The sequence below is a fragment of the Triticum dicoccoides genome, chromosome 3B (genome assembly GCF_002162155.2).
Source record: "Triticum dicoccoides isolate Atlit2015 ecotype Zavitan chromosome 3B, WEW_v2.0, whole genome shotgun sequence".
NCBI lineage: Eukaryota > Viridiplantae > Streptophyta > Magnoliopsida > Poales > Poaceae > Triticum > Triticum dicoccoides.
Window position 1 is genome coordinate 559,394,895 of NC_041385.1, and position 23,722 is coordinate 559,418,616.

At 43.4% G+C, this 23,722-nt stretch overlaps 1 protein-coding gene across 4 annotated transcripts; it reads right to left on the reverse strand.

The window, feature by feature from the left end:
* Positions 1–927: 927 nt before the first annotated feature.
* LOC119277066 (protein TSS-like) lies at positions 928–20,908 on the reverse strand. 4 transcript variants are annotated; one of them, XM_037558275.1, is made up of 26 exons: positions 20,754–20,908; positions 18,891–18,993; positions 18,725–18,786; positions 18,539–18,631; positions 18,378–18,450; positions 17,319–17,681; positions 15,770–15,837; positions 15,534–15,665; positions 14,771–14,812; positions 13,845–14,369; positions 13,610–13,764; positions 12,961–13,513; positions 12,219–12,281; positions 12,027–12,128; positions 11,617–11,934; positions 11,452–11,544; positions 11,193–11,294; positions 10,996–11,100; positions 9,431–9,564; positions 8,101–8,284; positions 5,628–5,759; positions 5,089–5,201; positions 4,821–4,911; positions 1,807–4,195; positions 1,645–1,712; positions 928–1,233 (listed from the first exon to the last, which is right to left on the reverse strand). In XM_037558275.1, exons 2-24 carry the CDS (start codon positions 18,949–18,951, stop codon positions 1,955–1,957), a joined length of 5,805 nt encoding a protein of 1,934 aa, XP_037414172.1. In that variant the 5' UTR covers positions 18,952–18,993; positions 20,754–20,908; the 3' UTR covers positions 928–1,233; positions 1,645–1,712; positions 1,807–1,954. The 4 variants fall into 4 exon arrangements, with proteins under 4 accessions (XP_037414172.1, XP_037414171.1, XP_037414173.1 ...); XM_037558274.1 differs by lacking the exon at positions 20,754–20,908 and adding an exon at positions 19,941–20,196; XM_037558276.1 differs by lacking the exon at positions 20,754–20,908 and adding an exon at positions 19,941–20,196 and having other exon boundaries at positions 1,645–1,734.
* Positions 20,909–23,722: the final 2,814 nt, after the last annotated feature.

The following is a 23,722-nucleotide window of genomic DNA, read 5'->3' on the forward strand; positions in this document are numbered from 1 at the left end:
AGGTTATCACTGTCTTGGCACGTAAGTTATCAGGTCTACGATTCCTAAATTACCATGCTATTTATACAGAATAAAACCGGAGGTATATTGTATCAAATTTTTTCAGGTAAAAAAAAGGTTACCGCGGTGTTGACGTGTAGGTTATCTGATCTTACATTTTAACAGCAAAAAATCCGGGTCAAAAAAATTATTGTAGTGTCTGTATGTAAGTTACCATGTTCTGTGGTGTGTAAATTAAAATACTCTCCAATGTATATTTCAAACAAAAAAAAGTCCGCAAGTTACACACAAGACAATGATCGGAGTTTGAATTCTACATGAAGAGACACATTCATTTCTCAAAAATTAGTCATCGACAAACCCAATGCACCGATCCTTCCAATATAACTTGGTCCATATGGGTCAGCCCCCTCTTCAAAAGCATTTTCGTTTTTCCCGCTCTCAAATAGAGTATAAAACTTAGCTAACCTGAATTAGAAACAAAGAAGCAAGCTTTGCCTGGGTGGTAGCGCACCTGCACCCGAACCTGCAGGTTGGGGGTTTAACTCCCATGGGCGCACTTTTTTACAACGCAAAATCTTTGCAGTGCGCGTGCAAGAAGCGGATCGGAGAAACGGATCCTGCAGTAGTGCGCGCGCGAGAAGCGGATCGGATGGCGACCGCCTCGTTCCGATCTGTTGACAAAATCCGAACGTTCGGAAAATACAATTGTCATTTACAATATCCTCTAAAACCATTTTACAGAACGAAGGTTTACGGGATCTGCTATCTGCCCGTCCACGAGGCCCACATTGAGCACGTTGCGAAGGTAACAGTGGGACTATTTTTTATGATCACAAAAATAATTTATTGAAGGGAGGGGAGCTGCTAGAGTATGTTTTTTTTTTGGTTCAGATCTTCTATCACAGAAAATTTATTGGGGAGAAGTGAACTGCCGGAGGTGCTCTTATTACTATTCTCATCAAAAGAATAACATTAGTTTCTCTCACAAAAGACACGACAGATTATTACCGGATGCAGGAGCAAACAAATTTCTAAGTTTCTAGAAGCTAAGTTCCATACCACCAAAATTTAGCCCAAATTTTGGGGGAAAATATTCTACTTAGTCTATCAAAATTTTAGTAAAGAATCAGTCTGCCATGTATTTTTTGCTAACACTTCCACCTTGTATTGGTCCCGGATCTCGCAAAACTCTCGGCAATCTGCTACACTCCACACGGAATTGTCTGACACCTGAGAGCAACGTGTGAACAGAGAACAGTTAGCTACACATCACTACAAGAAAAGGTAGCGTGGAAGCTGCAAATAAACAGCAAGAAAACATGCTATGCTATTCTACTATTAATACATAGATGAAGATATAACATGAAAACTTTGTACTTAAACATTGGCTGAACTGAGAAAATAAGGTAAGTTTTCTCCTACCCATCCTTTTATTGGAGCAGTGACTAGCTAACCCCCTCTTTACATGCGTGATGACTCTGTAGGTCCCAAAGGTGCTTCAAAGAACACTAATCTTTTTATAAATGCTTATAGCAAAATGTAATCATTACCAAGAACTACACCCAAAACTGATCTGTATATGGGGTACAAACAAATTCAACATGTAACACGCTAAAATGATAACTGAGAAGGGAGCCATACCTTATTTGAAGTCGGAAAAGAAAACACATTGATCTTCTCGGAGTAGCTTGGATTGATTAATTTCAGATCTAGAACATTTGAAATCGACACCTAGCATATTAGATGATTGAGATCTATAATAGGGGAGCAAAAAGTTCTTAAAATATCTGTAAGAATGATTACCTGGAACACGGAAGGAGCATTGTTGCTGCCTTCCGAATGCTCAGATAAAAATAAGAGTCACATTTCAGTATTTTTCAAATGGAGATCCATCGAATTCTCTTTGGGTAATAGTGTCATAGGTAAATATTTGACTCTGGTGGAATATTCCTCAGTCGCCAGAAGAAACTACTTCAGCAAAAGAAACGCCCGATGGCCTGAAAATATCACTCTCTCTGACTACTCTGTTGAAGTCAAGCTTGAAGGAACGTGCGCTATATGTCTTGTTAAGCAAACTCATCGGGATCCTCAGAGTTTGCTTTCGCCTGCTTTTCCCCTTTACATATATCCTAAAGCTACCCTCATCTTCATTCTTCATGTTGCCTCCCAGTTTCGTTCCACCAATATCAAATGTGCTGTCTCCTAGCGTCTGAGGATTAAGTGCAGCATTAACAGCATCCTTTAACTCTTTATCATGTTCTTCTCCCAAAATATTATTGCGGATAAAATTACCACTGTCTACCTCCACAGGGACCTCCATTTCCTCCTTTACTGCAACCATATTGCTGTCCACTGAAGGTCCTATACTAACAACAGCTGCATCAGATAGGACGTGTGAATCTGCTAGAGACTGAGAAATAGTGTCAGCAACAAGTGGGCTGGGGGTGTAAGCGACTGGATGATTGTTTGACCATGCTGGTCCAGGCACAAACTCAGATGCAACTGGGCTCATATAAGGTTGCCATCCATAATGGTTAGGGCGAAAAATAGTAGTGTTCATGGGAAATGTGCTGCTTGGAACCATCTGCGATTGACTATATGGTGGATAAAGAAATGGCACAGGATGCAAGAGATTAGGAGACCGAGGAGCGGGCGGGTACAAATGATGTGGGGATGTGCACAGAGGAGGACCGTTTGGCACCATACTTGAATGTCCAGGATGCATGGAGACATTCATAGGCCAAGGGCCGACGCCTGGAACGGCACCTGGTGGTGAGAGACCGACACTTACAGCAAGTGGGCTAAGGGTAGCTGGAGGAGACGGATTGAATGGAGGTGCAGCAGCAGATAGCTTCTTATTAGATATCTCTCTTATATCAATATTACTTAGAAGCAAGTCAGGCTTTGACTTCTCACTTTCAACACCTCCAACGCCTCCCTGCATACTTATTGCATGCTCTGAGACTGTAATAGGTTCACTATTAGTAGGTAGAGATTCTTCAAGAAATTGTATGCCAGATTTTCCACTCTTTTCAGCTTCTGTGGGTACTGTCGAATCTGAGAACTCAGTGGCAGCACCAAAATTGTCACTACTTGTTGGTTCTTGATCTTCGTTACTGAATAAGGTCGTGTCTGTTTTACTATCTGCAGGGGCAATGCCAGAAGGTTTCTCATTATCTGCTGTTATCTTATCTGGTAAACTATCTTTCTCGGTGTTGTCAATCTCTTGTTCCCTATGTGACTCTTCTCTTTTTTCTGAATGCTGCATCTCTGCTGGCACAATGTTTACCTCTTTGGAATTATTGGTACTTGAGGACACGGACCTCTGGTCCACTTGAACTGCATCTACCAAGGAATCCTTCATTTCTTGTGCGATAATTTGACCAAGTGATGGTTGCAGTACATCATCTCTAGGTTTTTGTATTTGAGTCTTGGCTATTGTACCTGGACGTGCCAATGCAACATCTTTGTATGATGGTGGGTTTCCAGTACTTTCAACCCAAGGTCCATGTGGCTCACATCCTTTCAGATCTGCTGAACGATTGTGTACATGTGAATAAGCTATTTGGGATTCTTCTTTACCACTCATCTGCTCTGTGATCCTAGAAGTATCTTGCACTTCCGCGGATGCTGTCCCTGGCTTAACCCGGTAGGTCATAGCCTTGTATGTCTTACGACCAAACCTGGCACTTGATGTCTGGACTTTCATATGCTGCTGAGGATCTGTGTATGCTGCAGGTACGACAGTTCTCTTCTTTAAGAAGTAATAACGGTTATTTGAATAGGAATTCCTTGGCTTATATTGGGAAGCATCTGTTGGAGCATGATTCTCAGGGTCATATCTTCTGATGGCAGCACGGTAATGCTTTATCTGTTTACCTAAAACTGCCGCTGATTTAGGTCTTTGAACAGGCTGCCAGCCATCATCCTGTTCTAGTATTTCACCTTCAAAAACTTCAGGTGAACTGATGTTCACCTCAGATCTCTCTACCAGCTGTTCAGAGGGTGGTGAAGCCTCCAAGGGTAAAGGACTCTCTTTAACCTCAGTTTCAGGAGTATCCATGATATTAGCACTATCATCTTGCACCGGCTCTTTAATTTGTTTCTCCTCGTCTTTGATTGCAATAGCAGAATCTCTTGGAGATATATCAGGACTTGCTACGTTTGAATTCTCATTCGAATGTGATAAAACCTGAAAGGATGAGTATACAATGAATAAATTCTAAAGTGCCATGTACAGTATTGCTAAAATACCAAAGGTCAAGTAATTTCAGTGGTAACATGAATGTTTTCACAGAAGGAAATTGTAGTGTAACTTTAAGCATCATGAAAAAAAGGAAACCAGGTTCATTGAGTTCCAGATACACAGGAAGGGCCTGTCTGAATTGGTAGGACTGAAACTGTATAGACAAAGATAATCATCAAAATTACCTGACCAGATTATCTAACATACACACTTACACAGTAGCGATATCAAATACAGTACTTGATTGGATAGGTTAGTATTAACCATAGATATTCAGTGAGCTGCTACCATGATAAGAGCTCCTTAGGGACAGAAATCATATTCGAACACTACAGAATAAATATGAGCCGCCGGCATAGGCTCAATCCATGAAAGATACAAAAATTGGTTGCCCAATTAAGGAGAGTTTAATACACTCTGGGGTAGAAAGACACTGACCAATTGCATTATGAGTTTAATTATTCATTTAACACTACTACACCATGGTAACCATTTCATGGCTCTGATTTCTGTCTTAATTAACCTTGTTCCTTGATGATGGCATAATCCAAAGTAAAAGTTAGCAACTAACCTTTATGCTTGAGTATCTCCTCTTGCCTGATTCAGAATCTCTTCCTTTGTTTTCTTCGTTGGGATTGATGTAATCAAGAAGATCAGATACACTGCAAGTGCAAACAAATAGAGTCAATACAGCATCTGTATAGTCCAAAACAATCCACAGCATCTAAAAATATCTATGATAACTGATGCCAGCTTATGTGCTGTGCACTAGCTAGCACAACACAATAGAAGTTTCTCTAAGGATTAACTGTGATTTCATTGGCAGAACTAAATCGCACCTTAGGTGTCCTTTACTAGCTATTGATGCATCAGGTTTTCGAGTTCCATTGCGGGCAGCTTCTTGTTGCTCAATTACTTTCGATTCAAAGTATTCAAGCCAGGCTGCAGCATCCTGTAATGTGGAAGGCAACAATATTAAGGATGTCCTTGTAAATAAATGAAAAGGGAACGATTCTCTTCATATAGCTAAGATAATAGTTCAAGTGGGAAACTAATCGAGGTACTTCTGTTACAAACTACTACCTCCGTTCCTAAATATATGTCGTATTTGAACTCCCACAACGACATATATTTAGGAACAGAGGTAGTAGATGTCATTTGGGCATTGACTTGCTTTCAAATGCACAACTAGTATTACAGAAGAACTTTGATGGAAAAATCAACTAATATTATTTTCGTATTTAAAATAAAATACATTAGTTTATATTAATGCTCAAAGTTAATTCTTTTATACAAAATGTATTCTAAAATGACATCCGTTGGTAACAGAGGGGCTAGGTTTTCAGCATTTCAATAATATCACTTAGTAGAAGTAAACCTGAGTCCGAAGATCATCTGGTCCAAGCTTTGCACGAAGGATTTGCAAGGTTGTCTGCTCATGCTGAACACTCAACGAATAAGCTTCCATCAACGAGAGAGCAATGGCGATAGCATGGTAGCTTGCAGCAGTCTACATACACAGAAGAATATGTCACTTGAACCCAATAGTTAGTTATGGAAATGATTTAAAAAAAAAGAAATTCTTTCTGGGTCTGAAATGCATCGGGGCACAAAGCTTTTGCGTTTTCTTGAGTTGGGGCACATGTGAGCCAGCACGGACACCCTGCGACGCTTCCTCAACTCGCTCCTCCGCATGCACGTCGCTGGTGCGTCCAGACACTGCAACCTCTGCCACCGTGCTCGGTCACCAGGGACGAGACTGTGCATCATGTTCGTGCGACAACCGAGGCCAGCCCCTCCTCACCCAGTGCAGCAGTCGCCACCCCCGCCGCCGTGCTAGGTGGCTAGGGACGCGGCTGGTGAGACCGGTGCTGGCCACGCGCAGGGCCAGAGAGGTCTTCCCCCTCCAGCCTCCACGGCGAACCGGAGCATGAAGAGGACGTGGCTTCCACGACGCGAGGCGGCGCTGACTGCTCAGCCGGTCACGTCACTGGCGCTGCCGCCTCTGGCAGTCTGACTCCATTCCGCTCTTCACATTCGGACTTGGTGGTAGCGGCGCGTGACGTCTCGCCGGGCTAGTCACATGCTCGTCATGCCCGTGGCTGTGGCGACTCACCCCGTTGCTGCAGGCGGCGAGTGGCCGACCCATTCCCATTCTTGCAAATCCACCCCAAATTTGGATCGGGTTTGCGTCCACACTGACAGTAGACGGATCCGCTCTGGCCCCACGCGCCAGTGACCCAACTACCACAGAGCAGGTCCTTTTTAATGCAAACGTGCCGGGGGGTGTCAACCCTCGCCACTGCCCATCGCCAAGGCAAATGTCGTGGAAGTGGACCCCTGTGAAGCATGACCACGAGGCCGCCTCTTCCTCAGGGCGGCGCCGCTGCGGGAACACGTCTACGTCACCGTCGACCAGTGCCAGCGCTACTGGGACGAGGTCATCCCCGTGCCATGGCCCGACGTCCACCTGCCGAATGGGTGGCATCTGAACCCGGAGAGGGTTCCAGTGCCGGCCGTTCCAGCCTCGGGATGCGCACGGTTAAGGAGATCTGCCGCCGTCGGGCTCAGCTCCCGATGACCTCCGCCACGAACTGGCGTTTGCTAAGGACTTGCCGCACTGGGACACATGGTTCTATGTCGAGCATGACGCACGATGCTAGTTGTTCTTCGGCGCTTTAGCGCCCCATGCTCCAGCACATCCCCATCGTGCGCGTGCTCGAGCGCATGAGCCGCCGCGCGGCCCGTAGTGAAAGAGGGGACGAGGCCTTCAAGAAGGTCCTCGAGGACTCCCAGCTGGACAAGCTCGCCGAGTGGTCTGGACTGCCAAAGGTGCTGATGGCCGAATCGGCCATCGCGCCCGCGGCAGAGCAGCAGGAGCCGTGGCCACTGGCATCGCTTGTGGGCACTCGTGGGGGTGGACGACCATAGTGCCTTGCTCGCTCGAGTGGGTGGAGCCGGAGCAGCAGGAGGTGCCAACCACGCCACTCCGCACGCCGGTGTCCATGGCCATTGCACCGGGAGCGTGGCCATATCCATGGCCGGTTTCGGTGTACATCGACCTAGTCGACGAGGAGAAGGGCGACGACCAGTAGAGTAGATCTAGGTTAATAATCAAACCAAATGCTTCTCATAGTGATCTTGATGTAACTTCTTGGTTATGCAAGTATCCAACTAACTTGAAGCTCCATGCATGTACCAAACCGAATGCTCCTCATCGTGATTCTACAATTTTCTTTTTGAGATTAGAACCATGGATGTGCACGCCACTATTTATGCACATAAAATGTGTGGCGCACAAGAGGGGGCGAGCTTATGAGCTCACATCTATAATTGTGTAGGCTGGGAAAATCTCCGGCCACAAGGAGCACAAGCAAGTGTTTTCCCAAGAGGCACATTTATGTAAAGAGCAAGGCAAGCAAGAAAGACCCGAAGTCTGATGCGCGGAATCATACTCCCATGTTGTTGATGGATTTTTGTCTTGTCCTGACAGTGGTACTAGAACGAGTATGTGGATCTTGGTCTCCATGGCCCATATCTGGGCCTAGAGGGGTCCAATGATACGGTCTTGGCAACACCTGGCCTTCAATAATTTGACTCATCATCGAGACATGTCTCCTGGAACCGACTAACAATTTGTTGATGATTTTTTGGCATTCACCACAACTTGTTAAGTCATTGAAGGTATCAACTTAAGATTTTCTGATTATTGTCTAAGTCAACAAGTGAGATTTGTAAAGAGGCATGAAATGAACATCTTTCATATTTAACAATTATCTCACTAACAAAAGCACGCCATTTGCCAGAAGAATTTTTTAAAATGTTTCCTTAATATTGAGAAAGAAAATTACCTGGATATGATCAGGCCCAAGTAATCTCTGGTTGCATTTTAAAGCTTTGTGCAAGTACCTAAGAGCTACATGCACATTGCCCAAGCCTTCCTCCATCATGGCTACATTAATATATGTTGCAGCTGTGTTTGGATGAGATGGCCCGCATGTAAGATGTAGAAGATATAATGCACGCTTGACGTACCTAATTTGCACCAAAGGTTAATTTTTTGTATACACTGTAGCAATGAGTCTAAATCACTAGGATTGTACACTGCAAGGAGTATCAAAAGGATAGCAGGTATAGCACCCTGCTGTTTATTCAGACCCTTAGGTTTTCACATAACGCAATAGCTTTGATATCCATGAAATAATCTTCAAGACAAGCTCATACACAGGTAAATAAACAATTACTGAATCTTCGGCCTTTAAAGATATACGAGCTTAAGGGAATTTGATCCATCCTCAAGAAGAGATTTACATGACAGCAATTAATAATTTAATAATTTGAGGCTAGAAGAAAATACCATACCACTTTTACCCTCTGCAATCTTGCCCAAGAATAAAAAAGATACTCCCTCCATTCACTATTATAAAATGTTCGAACTTTTTTTCTGATTAGGATGTATATAGACACATTTTAGTGTGTTCATTCACTCATTTCAGCCCGTTTGTCCATATTGAAATATCCAAAACATCTTATATTTGTGAACTGAGGGAGTACTACATATGCTTGTGGTTAAGCTAAAACATAAGGGGAACATATCACCACCTAAGGATTCACTTAGTATTTAACTATTTATGAGTTTGTAACATCTGCCAGCATTATGTTTGATGGTTATATGTTGACGGTATTCATGCTCGGGTCTAGTTATATTATTTCAACTGTTGTAATTAACATTGATGGAGTGAGAGCTGAGAGATAGCACCTCAGACACAAAACTAAACTACAAAGAAATCGGGCACTCAAACGACTAAGCAACTAGTTCCTGCTCACTCTTAGCGTTTCTTTCATATGACAAGATTAGTTTTTTAATCCAAATAGCATAGAGAGAGAGAACCAAATATGCACATTTGACATCATAATTCTGTGAAAAAAAAATAGTTTTAACGTGAGAGATAGTAAAATATATTCTTGGGAGAAATAGCAAGACTATTTTATTTGGCAAACTTCATCAACTTGACATAGCACTTTACTAGATATAAAATATCCTAAAGGAGGTCTCCTACTCTTTTGGATATATGCTACTTCTCTTCAAGTTACAGCTGGAGTGACTATTTTGCTCAGCCCTTGTGAAACTAGATTTTCTGCATGGAATAAAAAAAGTAGTATTTCATAAATTGAACTTACTTCAGAGCCAGTTCTGTGTGTTGTAAACGATAGTAGAAAACAGCAAGGTCTCCGTAACTCTTCATCGTATCAGGGTGATCAAGCCCAAGTTCCCTCTCGTTGATGTCTAGGGCCTTTTGCTGATATATTGTAGCCTGCAAATTTTTAGGTACATATTATACTGTGCCTATAGATAATTAAATGCTAGGATAGAAAAGTAGATCATGAGTTTGAAATAACTATCAAGCATTTTATGAGGCACCACAAACACACCGATATCCAAAGCATCAGTTCAGCTGGCTCCAGTGTTCTAACTTCTAAGTAACTAAACAGAAGGCAATAAAGCCCCAAAACAGGCCAAGATGAAGTTTCACTGATCTGATATATGATAATGTACACTTGGGGTTTGTCCATTATAACAAGCCGCTGAGCCTTACTAGGTAATTTTATATGGCATACGCGGAAAGTATTTGACAAAGGAGCCATTAGGGAAAATTAGATTATTTCTCATAATATGACATACAGGATACATGCATATTACATTTGAGCTGTTTAACTATTAACTATCATTTTTAATTACATTGGCATCATGGGTAAAGAAGATTAATGGTGACAGCGTCATACGGGAATGGGAGGTAGAAGTGCAGAAAATTATTGAATTGTTATCGTTTACGCAATTTCCATGAAGGTAATTTCATTATATATGCAGGACAAAAGATTAAAAGATTCCTATTTTGTGATTTAAAACACATGCATATGTATCTATAACTGCAGATAGTAAAACTGTTTGGAAACAACACAGATCATTTATTTGCCTGCTCCAACGAACAACGGAAACCCCTTAGTCACAGGAGAGTGTTAAGCGGTTGTGTGCTGGATTGGATAGATATTCCTGTCGGATTGTATCTGAGATATCTCCAGTGCTGGGAGGGCATTACATAAGTGCTGCCGTTTTGCTGACCATTTTGTGTCCATAACTCCATTGTACCGCCTATGTTTTCCTTGTTACTTGTAAAAATGCTCTTTGGGTGACTTTTCTCAAAAACAAAATAGAACACTTGCTGGCACATTTCAACTTCACTAGTTATTAATATGCAGAAAAACGTTAGATCTGCTGATGTTGAAATGTCCAAAACACTGATAGTCATAGTGATGAAATGCACATAACACTGATATAATGAACTTGGTAGATCTAATGAAATGAAATGTGCAGAACACTGATAGAAAAACTTTACATCTGCTGATCCTCCTAAAAATACAAGAAAATCTCAGTTTTATCAGAATTTGTTCTGTATCTTCACTACATATTCCTTCGATGTTATAGTTAGTCTAACCCAATAACACCTTTATGTATCTTTCGCTCACATTGTAACTGAAAGTATGCTTAGCAAAGAATGCTAAAAGTATATATTATTTCTAAGTCTAAACAAATACATACATAAAGAAAGTGCAATGGCGTAAGTCTTTATATCATCTCATGCTCAATAATCCTCACTTAACTAAACAGTGCTATCACTTCCATTGTCTTCAAAACATGCATAACAATTATTATAGACTATGTGCTGTGCAGCTGAATAACCATCTACCTGATTAAAATCACCAGTGTGGTACAAAACAACAGCTAGAAGGCTATAAGCTCCAGCCGTCATTCGATGATAGGGACCACACACCATTATGAGCTTGGCAAGGGCCTGCATTCATACATAGAATAATTTATGAGTCCCCAAGATATGACAGCTAAGGAATTGCCAAAAGAAATGCACAAGATTTTACAAGAAGGTACCTTGGTTCCATAATTAACAGCATCTTCAAGTTTACCCTTGTCAAGAGCTGTTTTAGAGGATTCTAGAAGTTGCCTTCCATCTGCAGATGAGCACGCAACTTGCTGCATTTTTGAAAAAACACATCAGTTGTGTTTATGTGCCACTCATTATATCTACCAAGTTCTCAAAACACTGATAGTCATATGTGATGAACAAGCCATGACAGCACAATGTGATTTTTGTATGATAAAAACAATTGACTGAGAAAAATACTTTTACCTTATGTACGGGCACAAGGCTAATAATATCCTGTTTGCAAAACGGGAAAGCAGAATCCATGACAAAATCTCGCGGTGCCAATTCAATGCCCACCTAAAAGCAACCTTTAATCTCAATAAAATGCACCGGGCGTGAGAAATGTTAAAGATATTAAAACATGTTTACCTTATGGCATAGTCCTCTCAATATAGCGTATTTCCTCACATCATCATAATGTTGCCCTGTGAGCTCATACTGGTATCGCTTTTTCAAGAAGGCAACAAGCCATCTCCACACCAGGGGATGCACAGCAGGAGAACTTCCAGAAAATTCAGATTCAGGAACACCAAGAAGTAAGTTCAGCACTGCAGCTATTGTTAATGCTAATTGTCTCATGTCTGAAGTAGCTGCAATAACAGATTGGACAATATGCTTGAATGCTCTCACTATCATTTCATGCACACAAAGAGACTGTACGTGTGAGAGCTTCTCTGAAAGTTTGACCTACATAGGGTATTCTTAGATTAGCACATATCAAGCACTAAAGAAGAACTGGCATCCATCATGTTCAAATGAAAAAATTGTTACAAACTTACAATTTGTCCTAGGGAGCGCATCTGTAGGCCCCTGGTATGCATGAAATCTGTCAATGTCCTACCATCAACAGGTGAAAGTTCCAAAGAACCAAAATCGGCAACCTAAATAATTTCTTGGTTAGCTATTATGCTTCTTGACTAAAAAGGATAAGTATGTGGGAACTTATTCATGTTTCATATAATGATGCATACCAGCTTAGGAAGCGCAACTTCATCATAGAACTTCAGAGCCATCTCAATCAACTCAGATGGTGACTGTGGAGCACAAGAGATTAGTCTATGAACTTTATTCATGATTAGTAGCTACGGATGGCCGCTTGGTAAGCAAGCGTGCTAAAATAATACCCAGTATGTTTCATACACTTGATTTTATTTGTAGAATTCAGAAGTGGATCCGACAAAATCAAAAAAGGTGAAAAAACTTGCATATCTGATGTTGCTTGAAACTACTACACGCTGGTGTAAAAATCACTCGGCCACAGGCTAGCACCAGTGAAATTTTAATTTAGAAGAACAAGCGTCCTCACCCTGCCGAAGCGAGGCTTCGAACATGTGTAGGTTGGTTAACAGGGAAAGCACGGCCCCTAGCAAACCACACTATTATTTATCAACCCCTAGTGCGCCTGAGGTAGGCTACACAACTTTGAGCTTGTTAGTAGGGTAAGAACACATTTCATGAACCTCTCCACGGCATACAATGATATCCCCAATATTAGCAAACAAAATATCACATGAACTGTAATGCTGACAGTTATATATGAATTGTATATAATTGCCAAAGATTAGTAATCACAGTGAAGGAAACTCTATTTTAAATAGGACATTTATTTTCTGAAACTAAATGCTGAAATGAGGAGGGTATGAGTTGGATATGCAGAACACCAAAGGGCAGATGTGAAATCATCACTTGCTATGAAAATTAATGAATTTCTACCTTCTGGTGGAGTCCTGTTTCTGAATCTTTTAACCTTGTAAAGGCGGAATCCAGTAATACATCCTTCAACAAGATTTCATTCTCAGAGGTTATGCAGTCTCCTTGAAGCGGTTCAACAGATGATGGCTTGACTTTCTGGCTTTCCCCAGAGCTTGTTGCATCAGTCAAACTTTTGTTCCCTGATGAGGATCCCTTGCCAGAAGCATCAACCGCATTCTTCGGATGCTTAAGAGCTTTGAGAGGCTTCCCAAGCCCTTCAATCTTTGTCTCTTTCACATCTTTGTCTACCATTTTCTTCTTTTCCTTCCCATCACCTTGTTTTTTGTCTTTGTCAGATTTTTTCAGATCTTGCAAGTGCTGAACCCAACAGGCACCAAGTTCCCATCTCATAAATGATTGTTTATCAGTCTCCTCTTCCTCAAGATTTTGAAGACTTTCCTTCAACACGTTCTCAGCATAAGTTTGTGCTGCAGTTAGTTCTTCCTGCATATGACTTTGTGTTGGTAACTTCTTTTCTCCAGTTGCATTGGCTTCATTTAGGAGCATCCTCAAACTAAAAACAATAAATATATATAATAATGAAAAAATGGGATAAGCAGCATAAACTTCGTGGATAACTAGAAAAACAACACAAAGCATTGCTACCAACCTGTTAATGTTCAATGCATGAGCACCCCCTTCAGGTTGATCCGTGATATCAGCAGGCTTAAAAGAAGTCACAATAGTTTTCTCGTAATTGTTAACCTTTGCTACAGCAACATATCCACAGTATCTAATATTCACGATGCCCAAACTGTCAACATCCTGCAAATTAGAGACAAAATTAAGAAAAGACACTCTTTTACCTGAATATGAGAAAGATCACCTTAATTTTGAACTTATACATGTGCAGCAGTGTTTTCATCTGCAGTTATTCCTTTCAAAAGGTTTCTCTCTGCAAGATGCTTAGAGTCCATTCCTGTGGCTCGGCTTCCATCTATCTTAGTGTCCAGCTTGCAGCTTGCATCTGAAGAATCTCTTGTGACAGTGATGCTAAAATTTCCAACCGTCTCAGAATGCAAGACCTCATCTGTCTTGATTGATGCTGATACATCTGTACTCTCCATTACATACCGGATGGCTGCAATACTTCTAAAGATGGCAACATCTACGAATAGACTGTGCAGTAGGAATGCTCTCCTGTCACGAATTTCCCTCTCCTCAGCAGTTTTGCAAGGCATGGATGTGAGATACATGAACTCATCTGCCCATGGCAACATGTCACTTTTGCCATCCCTTCCCCAACCACCTCCATTGCCTCCCCAAGTTTCATCCTCAGCAGGAAGGGGAGGAAATGTTGATGGTGACTGGGCAGCAATCGGAGGAACAAGCCATGTATTTGCACGATAACCATAAGGAAAATTTCCGAACTGCAACATACAAGCAGATATAGTTAGATCATGATGCAGCATTAAATAGGAAAAATGTTGTCTGATGGCGCATGGAACAGCTGGTTTACAAAAACATGATTCATTATCAAGCTACACGTAAATATTTAATAATCAAGCGCAACATACTAGAGGAGCACCAAATGGAAGATACTGAATATGACCATCAGCATAACTGTAGAAGGTAGATATTTCTAGAAGACAACCCAAATTGTTGTCTGCTACTTAAAATGCATTAAAATATGTTCCACTCCTTTTCAGATGAATCATTATGCCCAAGCACACAATAATACAAGCACAAAGTCACGATCTTGTGAAAAGTTTCCATTGAATTTAGAAAAAGATAGGTACAGCGAAACACCCAAAAAGGGGTAACAACACACCTTGTTCCGTTCCAAAAATGCCTTCATAAGATCCTCATATGCCTAATATATATGGAAACACCACAAAGGGTTAAATTCATATAACAAGGTCATAGAAAAGAATTAGAGATACGAAAAATGAGACCACACAGTTGCTTACAGAAATACTTAAATGGTGCTATCAAATTGTTGGCAATTAAGAACCACAAGTAGTTTCTAGAATAGGAATTTGACACCGTGCCATTGTACAGTTTTGGCAAATTCCATTTTCAAAAACTACAACAATGCACTGGCATGCTCAAGTATCAAATTTTTAGTACATAGTTTCAATCTGACTAAGTGAAATTGTGAGTTAAGTAGTCCTCCCATATCTGCCAGAAAATACAGCAATGCAGATAGTTATTTTCAGCAGTATAAACTTGAAAGGTGAAGGACTCGGTGCTGCTGCCAAAATAGACTTTGCCAATTCAAATATCTTGCAGCTGAGGGAAGTTAGGAATTTTATCCTAATTATGCTTCATCTTCTCTCAGTTACTACTGTACAAAAACATACACACAACACAAATGTTCACACGCATATATACATTAAAATAGATTCAAAATCAAGCTGTTATTTACTGCATTCATCTCTAAAGTGTATATCAGTTCATTGGTCCAGAAGTGGCTACAGCTTTAAGTGGGATATTTAATAACAAAGGTAATACAATAATGAATGCAGATTATTAGACAACAATTTATATTACCCTAATATAAAAGCTATAACCAGAATGTGAGATAAACGAACATTATCAAATGCTCTGCTGAGATGCCTCAATAGGTCGACAAGATTGTGGCACAAAACACGCTGTTTCCCAAAACTAAAGAACCCCTTTCTCCGAGCTTCAACAATGACAAATTTCCCATTACAAAGCTTTGCCTGAAAGAAAGCCAACAGTTCTCCAATTAGGACACATGCAATGTACTTAGCAGGGATCTTAGCGCAAAAGTGCTGTCAAAGATACAACTATTATCCATTATTACCTCAAGGAAGAAGAGATGGTCATCAGACGGTTGCTCCTCCTGTCGAGGTTGAGTCACTCGCTTTATAACTGATCGAAAGAGTTAAAATAACTCAGCAAACGGAAGAATTTGCCTCGCCAGAGAAATGTTCAGCTCTACAAAGTTCAAGCTGATATCTCATGCTTAGCATTCAAAGTAATGAAAGTGTTAAATTGCATGAACTACCATCTCAAGGACAAACCATGGTGAAGCCGACAGCAAAGATATATGGACAAATAGGTCAAGGCAGAGGTTCCAAATATAAACTGAGGCTGCCAAAATTTCCCAAGGAAGTCATATTGTTTGATTCAGGACCCTGTTAGTTCCATTTCAAATGTTGGCAGTACTACAGCACCTTAATTTTCTTTTGTTGCGAACAAGCTTAGTAGAACGATTAGCATCGGGCATCCCATTCTAATCTGGCGTCCCCATGGGCCCCACGCACCGCTCATGTGGTCCCTAAGCGTCTAAGTCTTATCTCTGCACAAGTTTGCCGCCACTCATTCCTCTTCGGCGAGGACCGCGACCACATCATTCTGTTCCCCCTCTCTTTTTCCCCAGCGCCTCAACCTTCACTGCTGCTGACGCTGCTGCAACCTCAGACCACCGCACTGCCAGGCTGCGCCGTCGCTGCTACAAACCCCTCAGATCACTGTGCACCCAGACTGCTACCGCTGTTGCTGTCGCTACTGTAAGGCGGTGCTACGACGGTGATCACAAGGTGCTGTGATGCTGACCACCGGGTGATGCGACGGCGACAACCACTGCTGCGATCGGCGGCAACCACTGCTACGAGCGCGCGGATACGGTGCTGCTACAGCGACGGCTCCTGCTGCGAGCCAGGGCCACACTATTGCAACGGCAACGACTGGGTGCTGTGAGCGGCGACGGCCACTACTACGAGCATGCGGGCATGGTGCTATGACGGTGACGTCAACTGCTGTGAGTCGGACAGCCTATGCTACAATGGCGACGGCAACTGCTGCGAGCCGGACGCCCAATGCTGCGACCGGCGGCGCACTCTGCAGCAAGCACTGACGGGAGATGCTGCAATGACAGCGGGGCAGTGACGCCCGCTGCTACGAGCGCCGGCTAGGGCTGCTGCGATGACAGCAGGGCTGGCAGGAGCGAGCCTGCTGGCTGTGCTGCATACATGGAGTGCGATGCGGTGAGCCGGCAATGGCGAGGCTCTTGCGGGCGTGGGTGGGGCGTTGCGAGCGAGGGGAGTGGGGGTAGGCTCCGTGCACCCATGTAAGCGTGAGATGTGGGCACCGTCTCTTCCCCGTGCGCGCCTGTGAGCAAGAGATACGGATGTTGTTCTCCTATGCGCAAGTGCTGGGCAAGATCCGATGGCCACGGTGAAAAGCAATCTACAGCTCGGGAGGGGGCTGATCCTGGGCTGGGATTGGTCGGCCAACGTGTAGCATTGGCCATAAGTTTACGTTTCGAGTCAGTAGTCATGAAACTGAAGCGTGAAAAAGAGAGATCAACTACAGGGTTTTGGTGAGGCTGCGAGAGAGGTTTTACTTACAGTGGAGAGGCGGTGAGAGGTTAGCAAGAGAGAAGAACTCGTAGAACGCTCCAAGGCGGGGGCATGCACCGCTCATCTCCGCCTCCAGCTCCGCCGAGACCATGTCCTCCTTGGCCGCCGCTGCATCAGCATCCTTTGCAGCTGATTCCTTCGGCAGGGGCGGCGGTGAGCCCGTGCGGCGCCCGCCCGAGGAGGCCGCTGCTACGGGCTTGGAGCTGGAGTTGGAGGGCTCCTTGGTGGCATCAGCATCCTTGGGGGATGGAGGAGGCGGCGGAGGTGGCGGAGAGCCGAAGGAGGCGGTGCACGCAACGATGTCCAGCAGCCGCCGTATGTGCACCAACGCGCTATCCTCGTCATACTCCCCTGCATTGTGAATTTTTAGAGTTTAAGATGTAGGGTTTATGGATGGTTTATCTCTAGACACTATAGAAGAGAATTTAATAGTAATTCTAAGATATATGGAAATCGAAGACAAAATTATGCAAATGAAGGTGCAGTCAGGTGTATAGGTGCGCAATGGTACAATTTACAAAGCATACGTCTACAAACAATGGGTTTAACAAATCTTAAGGGCATCTCTAATCCAACCCCACTAGTTAACTTCAAAAACCAGCTCTTAATTAAAATCTAACTACCAAAAAATCCTGTGTTTTTTGTTGTTGCATTCTAATCTAAGTCCAATAAAAGAATGCATTAAAATTAAAGTTGTATAACATAAATTTAGCCATCACCTATGTTAAAAACATCTACTGTTTGCTAACTATTATAGCAAACAACCCTAAAAATAATAAAATGCACGTGGCTAGGGTTTTGGGGAGCGAATTGTGTGGCAGCAGTGGAAGCCAAAATGTTGGAAGGGGACGGTTTTTTTCTTCCTCCGCAAAAAAGAAGAGGGTTGTTTTTTGGGTCAGCCAAAAGGCTTCTGGGAGTTATGCACGTTTTGGGAATGGATTAGATGAACTTAAGTAAAAAAAGGTTTTGGGGAATCAGAAACTTATTTGGGTTCGATTAAAGATGCCTTGAGAAAATAAATCCTTATTTTGCAGACATAAGATGTACCTTCTACCAGGGTGAGAGTATATGGCTTCAGTGTCGCAATATCCGCGCCATCCTTCAAGTGACCATCACGAGTCTGCCGACAAACGACGTAATATAACAGGATTGAATTGATGTTCGCTGCTGTAATATAGTATGGAGAGAAAAAGAAACGTTATAAATACCTCATGCAAGAGGGAGTAGTTTGTGATTGCACAGGTGGCGGTGTTGACGCAGAGCAGCCTCCTCACATCAATGATCCTGTCCGTGGAAATTCCCTGCACCAAGCAAAGAAGGAATATTTGTTGCTGAAATCATGCATCAAGAAAAACAAACAGTGCAGAAAGAACTGAGGTAGCAAGAAGCTAAACCTTGAGAATGACATCGGACTGATCCGGAAGGTTGACAGTGATATCAATGGCCACAGGGAGCACTAGTAATTCATCAAAGAAATTTGCAAATGATCAGCTCAAGCAAGCAACTATCTACTCCGACTATTGCAAGCAAAAGCCAATCAAGGTGTCATGGCAACAATACCTTTCTCATCTTTCTTCTTTTTCTCGCCCTTGGCCTTGCCACGCTTGCTCTTGGGCGCCATGGGCGCGCCAAACGGCAAGCAAGCTCAGCACAAGATGCCCACCTAGACCAAACAGTAAAAAATAAAATTAAGTTGGAGTAACAACCACTACCTAGACATGTGGCATACGTTAGAAGGAACAGAGTAGAAGAGTCAAGCGAGTGATGGTGGTTGCACAAGTAGGGCTAGAAAACTGAAGTTAGGACAAAACAGGGAGCTGTTCTTGATATGTGTATATGTACACACTACGTAGACGTGAAAGAGACACAGTTACACCCCACGACACAGGATTGACCAGAAAAAGATGTACCAAAGGTGAGAATGAAGTGCAAGCAACAATGGTTGCGTTAACGCCATAACATCAATTCAAGTCGACATTATTTTTACCTCTTGTGATTCCAAAATGAGATAATTACGCGTAATGATATATAGATGGTACAACTAACCGAAATCCAAAAGAAAATCGTCAAACTCTATGAAGGGATAAGTATAAGGTATGAACCAATGACGCAGTTACATTTAGTCCATTGAAGAAGAAAAATCGCTTCAACGTAAATCTGCGCAAATGACGGATAGAAAGAACGCAACTACTGAAGGGTGCACGAGCAGTAGGGGGCTGAAATTCAAACCATGCCTGCAAGTGCAACGATGGACATAGAAACAGACTCAAGAAGTCAAGATGCTCATTTACCATGACATGAGCAGACATGCTAAAAATTGACAAAGATTCTTTGGAAATTGGAAATATACATGACCGTAGAAAGGATATCCAATTTCAAATGCACACAATAGGAACAATTTAAGAGGGCTTAGCTGAGAAGCAGTGTTTGCTGTTCCGTGCTCACACTGCACGAGGGAGGCAAGAACAATGTTATGCGCATAAGCATGCATATCGAAACACAGAAGCAACCAGGGATACCGATTAAGCGCACGCTAATATGAAAATTTCCAAGAAAAGGCCACACACAAAGAAGACATTGAAACCAAATAATAGCAGCTCCACAATTTACCAATGGCCTGGCGCTCAGCTGCTCTTGACAGTATACCGGCAAGGATGAACTGACGGCCACAGGAAGCAAAATGGAAGGGCAATTTCCCAAGCAATCAGCTAAGGTAAGGAGAGAGGCAGCTGGGCTGAGGTAGGCGCACTGTCTACAAGCTAGGCATTACTGGGATGGAGGTGCAGGAGCAGAAGGGGCAGCAGTAGTGAGCAGAGGAACCTAAGAGAGGAGGGAGGGAAAGATAGATAACGAAAGGGGTTGTGGGCGGGGTTGATAAGGGTGGAATGGTGGAGATTTAAGATAGGGTCCTCATTGGCCCGGTCCGGTTCTACTTCCTTTTTTTTTTGCTGAAATGAAATGCCGGTCCGGTTCGCAGGAAAATCGTCGTACGGTGGGCCAGTGACGGAGCCGCGCGTTACAGTTTTGTCGCCGTCTCATCGTCAGAGATCATGCTCCGTGGTTCAGGACATGGAGGAAAAATTTCTTCGGCGGCGGGCCAGATTCGCGGGAGAGGATGGCGGAGGACGGGATGGAGTTCGCCGCCCGACGGAGAACCGAACCCCTCTCACTCTCTCTCTCCGCCGTCCGCATCCAGGCCGTCGCGGCGCTGCCCGGCGAGCTCGTCTGCCGCATGCCAAGTTCGACCGCCCCGCCCGAGCTCGGCCTCGTTCCTCTCCGTGCTCTGCCAGCTAGCTCCTCTCCGGCGTCGAGCTCCTCTGGCCTCCTCCTATGCCCGCGCCCCCGTTTCGCGCCACCATCTCCAACCCCACGCGATGCAGAGAGAGCAGACCAGAGGGAAAGAAGAGAGGAGAAGGGCACCACCTCGACGCCGGCCCGTGCTCACGCCGTGCACGAGCTTTTCCTCGCGCCACCAACCAGCCATCATCCTGCTGCCGAGGACGAGGCCGACCGCATCCTCGACCCCGCCATGGCCAGGACCAGCGAGGTGGCCTGCCCATCCCGCGCGTGGGGCGCGGACAGCTTCTGGGTCTCGTCGACTTCCCGCCGTTCCCCCAACACCCCCGCCTCGTCGCCGCTGCTGTTTTTCCTTTCTTTTTCTTTTTCTCTTAGGCGATGCGCTGAGGAAGGCATGGGGGATTTGGGAAATTACCGCAACAGGGAAATATCAGGTGCTACGGTCGAAAATGTGAACATGGTTCTACGCGCATCTAGGTGAATAGTAAATTCAAAATAATTATTAGAAAAAACTACGACCATTCTAATCATGTGGGAAGTTTTTTTTTAACACAGTACAGACGCAAACGCTCGTATACACGCGCATACACTCACCCCTATGAACGCACACACGCACACCCTACCCCTATGAGCACCTCCGAAAGACCGAGCCGACATATCATCTTGAAATTTACGAAGTCACCGTAGGCACCTCATCGTCGACGGGAACGTCTCCTACCACTAGATGCGCATCGCCGGAAATTCTGAAATAAATCCAGGAATAAATGCGAGTACCAGGACTTAGAACTCTGGTGGGTTGAGGATACTACAGTCCCTCAAACCGTCCAACCACTGGTTGGTTCGCATGTGTGAAGTTTTATGAAAAAGACACTCGTGATATTCTTGGTGAAGAAAAATAATTGAGACATTACTATTCATTAAATAGTAGTATTTTTTAACATAGCTTTGACTTGTCATTTTTACCCAGAATACCACCGATGTAATTTCGTTGTGAAACTTCATACGCGGGTATATCGGTTGACTATATGTTACAAAAAATATTCAGATATTTTTAAAAAAATTCTAGTATCTTTCTGAATTTACTATTCATAAGGGAAGCGTGTGGAACCATGTTCATCAAATCCACATGCATGCTACCGCCCTTAGGTGATACCATGATACGGGCTTTTGGGAGCCGCTGGATCTCGGGTCCAATGGCATCTGAGGAGCTATTCTATTTGAGAGCAATTTTAAAACTCTCGAATGTTTTTTTTGCAAAATGTTCAAGAGCTCCGAGTCAACTAGCCACGAACCCGTATCGCAGTATCACTTAAGGGCCGGTAGCACCTGATATTTTCCCCTTAGGGCAACTCCCATGAGTTCACCAAAACGAACATCGGACATGTCATCCGCGACAGTGATAGGGGACGGTCGTCCAATTTAGTGCATCAAGTGTTCACCATTTTTTCTATATCTATAGCACTAAAAACAATTAAACCCCATAATTATATTGTGTAAGTATTTCAGTGCAATAATAATTCAAATATAAATATTACAATGCAAACATGAAGTTTTGCAATAAGGATAGTTTAGATTTGAATTCAATTTATTCGGACACATTTTTAAGTTCTTCCCTTGAAGCGTTCCTCGATGGCGAATCTGTTGATACAATTGGATAAAATCCTCAAATATCGCTGGATTCTGCTCGGAAGTTCAATAGGATCACTCAACTTGCATGCCATGGCGAACTCCGCCACTCTCATCCTCCTCAATTATGTTGTGCATAATCACACAAACTGTCAACACCTCCAATAATGTATCTGCATTTCATAGTTTTATATGTCCTGAAACAACCGCAAAACGGCTATGGAGCACTCAGTTACGTCTCAAACGGATCTATTATTATTTTTATGGTTAAATCCATACATATAGAAGTCCAAACATGAGGAAATTTTTTGATGATTTTTTCTGGACAATAAAAGACCCTAGAAGCTTTTGGGGAGGATGAGAAGACCCACGAGGGCCCCACAAGGCAGGGGCGCGCCCTAGGGGGTAGGGTGCGCCACCCTGGCTTGTGGGCCCCTCGCGGCTCCATTTGCCCTTATTCCTGACATGTAAATTCCTAAATATTTAGAAACCCTCGAGGCGAGACCTGAAACAATTTTATCGCTGCCACAAGCCTCTGTTCCGAAGCGATCCCATCCGGAGTCCTATTGTAACAACCCCCCGTGAATTAAGCTAGAGTGCTTCCCTAATAAAGTTGCCCAATCATCATGATTACTATGTTAATCACCACCTTGATCCAAATTCAAATTGAAATTGAAAGTCAAAATATTATTTCTTCAAACAGTAAATCAAAAATGTTGATAATAGCCCAAATAATTCCCAAGTAATTGTCATGAAGACATCAACCATGTTGGAATTCCCAAAATGCCCCGAGAAATATTTGAAGTGGACCAACAACACTTATTTAAGCCATTTAAATTCGAACTCAAATTTGGATAAGTCCAAATGGCCTGAAAGTTTTTGAGAAACACTAAAATATTGTCTAGTATTTATGTGAAAGGTTTCATATTTAACTACATTAATTTAGTAGCTAAAATAAATACAAAAACAGAAATAAGTAAAAGAAATAGAAAAGGAAAAGAAAAAACAGATCAGGCCACTATGCACTTGGGCTCTATAAGCACAGTGTCGGCCCAACCTAGCCTACCTCGGCCTTTCTCATACCTCCCGCCAAGGAGAGGCAACAGCCATGGTGAGGTGCACACATGCACATTCACGCCGTCGATGCGCATGTGTTGCCCATCCAGCGATCCCCTGGATGGATAAGTAGGCCACCCTGACCCCCGGCGAAACCCTAGACACTTCCCCCTGTCCTCTCTCTCTCTATCTCTATCTCTCTTGCTCGATCCCGAGCTCGGCCAAACCATCGCTGCCATGGCCATCATCGTTCTCAAGGCCACTGTTCTCCCCGTCGGCTAGTTCCTTGTCTGGGAGTTGTTTCGCTTTTGTTGCCTCATCTACGTCCACGGGCTCGAGCTCAGTGACTCTACATCAACCGGATCGCACCTTCGTCCACCGCTTCGGTCTGCCGATCCTGCTGCTCCTAAGCC

Excerpts from the sequence above, each read along its gene's own strand:
- LOC119277066 (XM_037558275.1), bottom strand. The coding sequence starts at position 18,951 with ATGGCGCCCAAGAGCAAGCGTGGCAAGGCCAAGGGCGAGAAAAAGAAG. Across the intron at positions 15,666-15,769 it reads ACCATCTCTTCTTCCTTGAG|GCAAAGCTTTGTAATGGGAA; the intron begins GTAATAATGGAT and ends GCTTTCTTTCAG. Across the intron at positions 8,285-9,430 it reads CACACAGAACTGGCTCTGAA|GTACGTCAAGCGTGCATTAT; the intron begins GTAAGTTCAATT and ends GGTGCAAATTAG.